The sequence below is a fragment of the Adiantum capillus-veneris genome, chromosome 6 (genome assembly GCF_014529385.1).
Source record: "Adiantum capillus-veneris isolate H3 chromosome 6, ASM1452938v2, whole genome shotgun sequence".
NCBI classification, from domain to species: Eukaryota; Viridiplantae; Streptophyta; class Polypodiopsida; order Polypodiales; family Pteridaceae; genus Adiantum; species Adiantum capillus-veneris.
In genome coordinates this window covers 46,284,934-46,289,811 of record NC_140936.1, presented here as the reverse complement: position 1 = coordinate 46,289,811, position 4,878 = coordinate 46,284,934, and the positions used below count along the sequence as shown (strand labels likewise).

Sequence of the window (4,878 nt, the reverse complement as noted above, 5' to 3'; positions counted from 1 at the left end):
TTTGAAATTGAGTCTTCATGATGTTGATGATCCTACTAATGTCACTCTTTACCAAACTGTTGTTGGCTGCCTCATTTATGTATGCAACACGAGGCCGGATATTCAGTTTGTAGTCTCATAGGTTAGCAGATTAATGCATAGCCCAGGGTCTAAGCATTGACAGGCTGTCAAGAGGATTTTTCGCTACCTTAGTGGCACTTTACATCTTGGCTTGTTTTATCCCAAGTGGGGATCATTGCCGCCAAACTTACATGTTTTTTCGAACTCAGACTCGGCTGGTTGTTTTGACATGCACTCGAGTGTCCACAAGTGGTTTTTGTTTCATGCTTGGTAGTTCATGTATATCATGGTTGAGCAAGAAGCAACCTACTGTGGCCACTTCTAGTTGTGAGGCTGAGTACAGAGCTGTCTTCACAGCTACGGTTGAGTGTGTATGGCTCATACGCCTTATGGCAGATTTGGGTGTTGGATAGGACACTACCAACACTATCTACACTGACAGTCAGAGCGCATTGGCAATTGCGAGGAACCCAGTTTTTCATGCTCGCACAAAGCACATTGAGGTGCATTACTACGATGTCAGGGAGAGACTCCCAGCAGGAGAGATCAGCTTGGCTTATGTGCCAACATAGGACAACCTTGCAGATCTTTTCACAAAGGCATTGTCTTGTGAAAAGCTCAAAGCTCTCCGCAAAGCTTCGGGCTTACTCCCCTTTGTGGACTGATCATGTCCTCAAGGCATGGCACTTCCCTTTACTCATGTGCCAGCTCTCATTCACCGCATCACTCCAGGGGAGATTTGTTACCGTATACATGTGGTAGTGATGTGTGTGAACATACTAGGACCGCCGGGGCATTTTTTCCCTCTTTAGGAGGTTTTTTCACCCGTGCATTGTATATACGCCCATCACTCTAGGGCTATCCATCTTTCCATTGCACACTAAGTAATACACTCTCTATTGTGTGCCTTGAGCTTCCTTCGTCTTCTCCAAGCTGTGTGCGTTTATCTACAACCCTAATTCCAACACTCTCAAACTCGAGTTTTGCCACGACGAGCGTAGTCTGCACTCTGATACCGCTACAACAAATGGAGAATGGAGCAACCCTGCAAACACAAACTGAGAGAGAAACCATAGAGAGAAACATGTGTATCTTGCAATCATATATATGTGAAATCTGTCAAACCACACAAGCGGAGAAAAAAAGAAACCAAGAGAGAGGAAGAGCATAGTCATGTGCACCTCTTATGGTGGAGTGCTACTCATGCATGTGAGAAGAGACGAGGAGAGGTAGAGAGGAGAAAAGAGTTACACAAAACCAATACTCCCCCACCATAGGTCCTTCAATGAACCTGCAATGTGAGCCTATTTCAGAAATTACACAAATAGAAAGAGGGGAGAGAGGTCTCTGTTAATAATAAAATAATCTTTAATTCAAATATACATCCTGTGTATGATGTCCTAGAGGTCCACTTCCACCTATCAATCACATAAATAATCCCATTAGTTAATGTATCCCAAATATGATAGCTCGACATGTCTCCACATAGAGACCATTACTGCATTTACAAATGTTGTTCATGCAAACGTGCGAGCTTATGCTAGTTGTAACTCTTGCCTAAGCTAGTTTAAATGTACTTTGTGTAGCCTTAGTTCCAACCCTCTTTTGAGTGGCATATCATTATTCAAATCTTAATTCCTTTTCAAGATGACAGTGTTGAGTCAAAGAGTGCCCTCCATATCAAAAGTAGTAAAATACATACACTCGGAAACTATCGATACTCAATTGAGCAAGCATAAATTACATAAAGCAACCAGATTGCACCCAAGCATATCCATTCACACCCACACCGGTGTGGACTGATACGAACTTTATGTAAAATGCCAGCAATACTTGCAAGCATCTGTGTTGGCATGGATACTTGTGGATAGGGCTTAGTAACAGCAAAGGGCCAAAATTCCACGGAATTCTGTTTACATCATGCCGCAATTCAATAGTTATGGACAATGCTAGTCCTAAACGAGCTAAAAGTCCTTAAGCCCTATAGAATATGCTCTATTTGAACATAAACTAACCCTAATTCTTTGAATCCCCAACCTCTTGACAAAAGCTGTGTACACCAGCAGGTATGTAGAGAAAAAAAATTTGTAATAATCTTTTTGTATTCAACATTGCACCAAATCTCTTTCCTTTACTGAAGTGAAAATCTTACTCTTGTTGTGGTATAATCCCTATCCCTATCCTGATCAAATCTCATAAAATCTTTGCACCTCCTTCCCTAATAGTCCCTCTGGTCATCTGTGCTTTAAATGAGAACTTTACTAGCATTGCTACTTACTTATGTCATTCTTGTATGTTCCTAAGTAGATCTATGTCCTCTTAATCAAACAACTTCCAAGCTGCATAGCCCTTTTCTGAGGCGTTTTATATCAATGGGCTGGGCACCTGGACAGGGAGAGCATATCAAAGAACAAGATCTGCAAATTATGTCAGCAAGAGACAATCTGAGCAGCACTTCAAATGTGGGTTCCAGGTTGACTAAAAGAACGACGGCACCACTTTGAAGAACAAGGGAGGACCCATAGGGAGACATTACTCGTCAAGAGTCATACGCTTAAGGACAGTTTAGTGGAGCCATCAACCCAAAGTCTCGACCAACAGAAACATATCATTGTTTTTGTTGATTCTTGACATGTTGCTGTTGAGTGCAAGGCCATCATCTACCAAAGGAGCACAACTATGACAGCTCCACCACATCGAAGGCCTCGTATTCTAGGGCCTCAGTTCCAACAAAGTATAGAAAGACAGAGTGAAATATCCTAGCCACACATCAAGCACAAGCAGCAGCCTCTTTTGAATACCAAGTCTTGTATTAAAGGCTCATCGGATAGAGCTTTGAGCCCCCTTCGGACATTAAACAATGCAAGCAAACTATAAATGGGAAGGTATATCACTGAAAATACTGAACCACTTTCAATCCTTTCTAGATACATCATCTTACAAACTAGCGAGTTCAAAGAGCCTGTCCAAAGCTGGATGACTGCTTTCATGTTGCTATACTTCCCTCTTCGCACAAAAGTTCCTCCTATTGGGCTCCACCATTCTCTGTCATATCTTCAACAATTGTGGCAAAGCTTCAAGTGATTATAGTACAGTTATCAACTGGCACAATTGCATCATCCTCAAAATATCCTATAGCATGCACCCTTTCCCATTTTACAATTCTCTCTGCCACACAGATTGTTGCTTTCAAGATGGCCCGCTTGCGGAATATGGGGTCTTGTTGGCTCGTGACAACCTCCACTGCCACTTCACTGCCTTTGTTTCCTGCCTGGTCTTCTGTGCCCATGCCCATCCCTTGATTTCGAATACAGCTCTTGCTGTTTAGTTCATCATCAAACTCGATGAATACCCCATACAATGAACCATGTATGAACATTAGATACTCAATCGACTGGACCATATTATCACCCAGCATATGGACCCAAGTTTTGCGCAAAGGATCAAACCAAGAAACATGGTAGTTCACACAATCCCACCACACGATGTTGATTTCCATGTCTGGGATGACAGGCTCAAAACAATTGCCATTCAAAAGGTAGCCGTCTGATAAATCTGACCATTCCCAATCATCAGGATAGGGTACCTCTTTTATCTTCCTCCAACACTTCCTGTCAGCATCACCAACAAGAACAACTAACATTGATTCGAGTTCTACAAGACCATAGAGTTCCTCTTGAACATGCGATGCAGACTGTGAGCTTGTCTTCAGAAGCACCCTCAATTCAGGAAAATTGCCCTTCACTAGATGCTTGCATTGACCTGTCATCATGTCATAGATGAGCAGCCCTTCCCTTTTCTGTATTTCAGTTTGTGATCCTGCAGCATTGAGCAGAGGTACAAAGATCTTGCCCTTGAAGCTGATGGCACTCAAAGCAACATCCAAATCAGCGAGATACAAATCAGCAAAAGTATGAAGTCTGGTCCAAGTCCAATCTCCGCGAGCCAAATCAATCTTTACCATTATATTTGGCACCCAAGAGGACCAGACAAAAAGAATACCATAGTTTGCCACTAGCAGTAGGCCATGCATTCGAGGGAGGCCTTGCAAGGGTGGAAGCTTCCTCCAGTGGCTGTGAATCCTACCTTCTCGAACAGTGTGAAATGTGGTTTTCCGCTTGCGCTTGTCATCTTCTGTATGGTCTCTAACGAGGAAGAGCTGCGGATCCTTAGTTGTACAAATTATGAAGAGGCCTTTGAGAAGAGGAAGCTGATGCTTACGTGTTTGCGCTGCAAAATATGGGAGCGTTGCGAGGGTGTCGATGGAAGCTCTCCAGTGTTTGGAGAAGGCTCTGCAGACAGGGCGGGCATACCAGGGCAACCTTGAGAGCACATGAAGAAGCACCACCTCGTCGGGAAGCCCCGGGATCAGACTTTCAACACCTCCTCCTGATTCTGCCTCCATCTCGATGTCCATCTGGTCTCGCTACATCTCCACGTCCATCTCGTCACTCCGTCGGCAAGCAGGAAAGTGAAAATAAGATGCGTGCTTCCCTAAGCGTGCCTCGTTTTTCCGCCTGTCCAAGTTTAGTGCGCCTCGTTTTTTGCGGCGCGCCTCATGTTTCCCGCTGGCCAGGTTTAGTGCGCCTCAAGACAACCCCCCCCCCTCCCCGACACCAACTGACACATAACATTAAAGAGGGGGGGTAAGGGGATCGACGACGCGGAAGTGGATACGAGGAGCCCGAGGCAGATTAAACCCGGACGCGTGGCAAGTCAACGCGAAAAGAAACCCAAGCAGCGAGTCGATTTGAACCCAGGGCCTCGTCGCTCAGATTGTGACGCATGGGGTAACCATCCCACCCGCCCGCACATGTT

At 44.5% G+C, this 4,878-nt stretch overlaps 1 protein-coding gene across 1 annotated transcript; it reads right to left on the bottom strand.

Annotated features, from left to right (window-relative positions):
* Positions 1-2,950: 2,950 nt before the first annotated feature.
* On the bottom strand, positions 2,951-4,633 carry LOC147455453 (uncharacterized). The gene has a single exon (XM_086514242.1). It carries the CDS (start codon positions 4,475-4,477, stop codon positions 3,137-3,139), a length of 1,341 nt encoding a protein of 446 aa, XP_086370368.1. The 5' UTR covers positions 4,478-4,633; the 3' UTR covers positions 2,951-3,136.
* Between the last annotated feature and the right edge of the window lie 245 nt (positions 4,634-4,878).

Bases quoted from the DNA above. Each gene is read 5' to 3' on its own strand.
- LOC147455453 (XM_086514242.1), bottom strand. From the start codon at position 4,477: ATGGACATCGAGATGGAGGCAGAATCAGGAGGAGGTGTTGAAAGTCTG.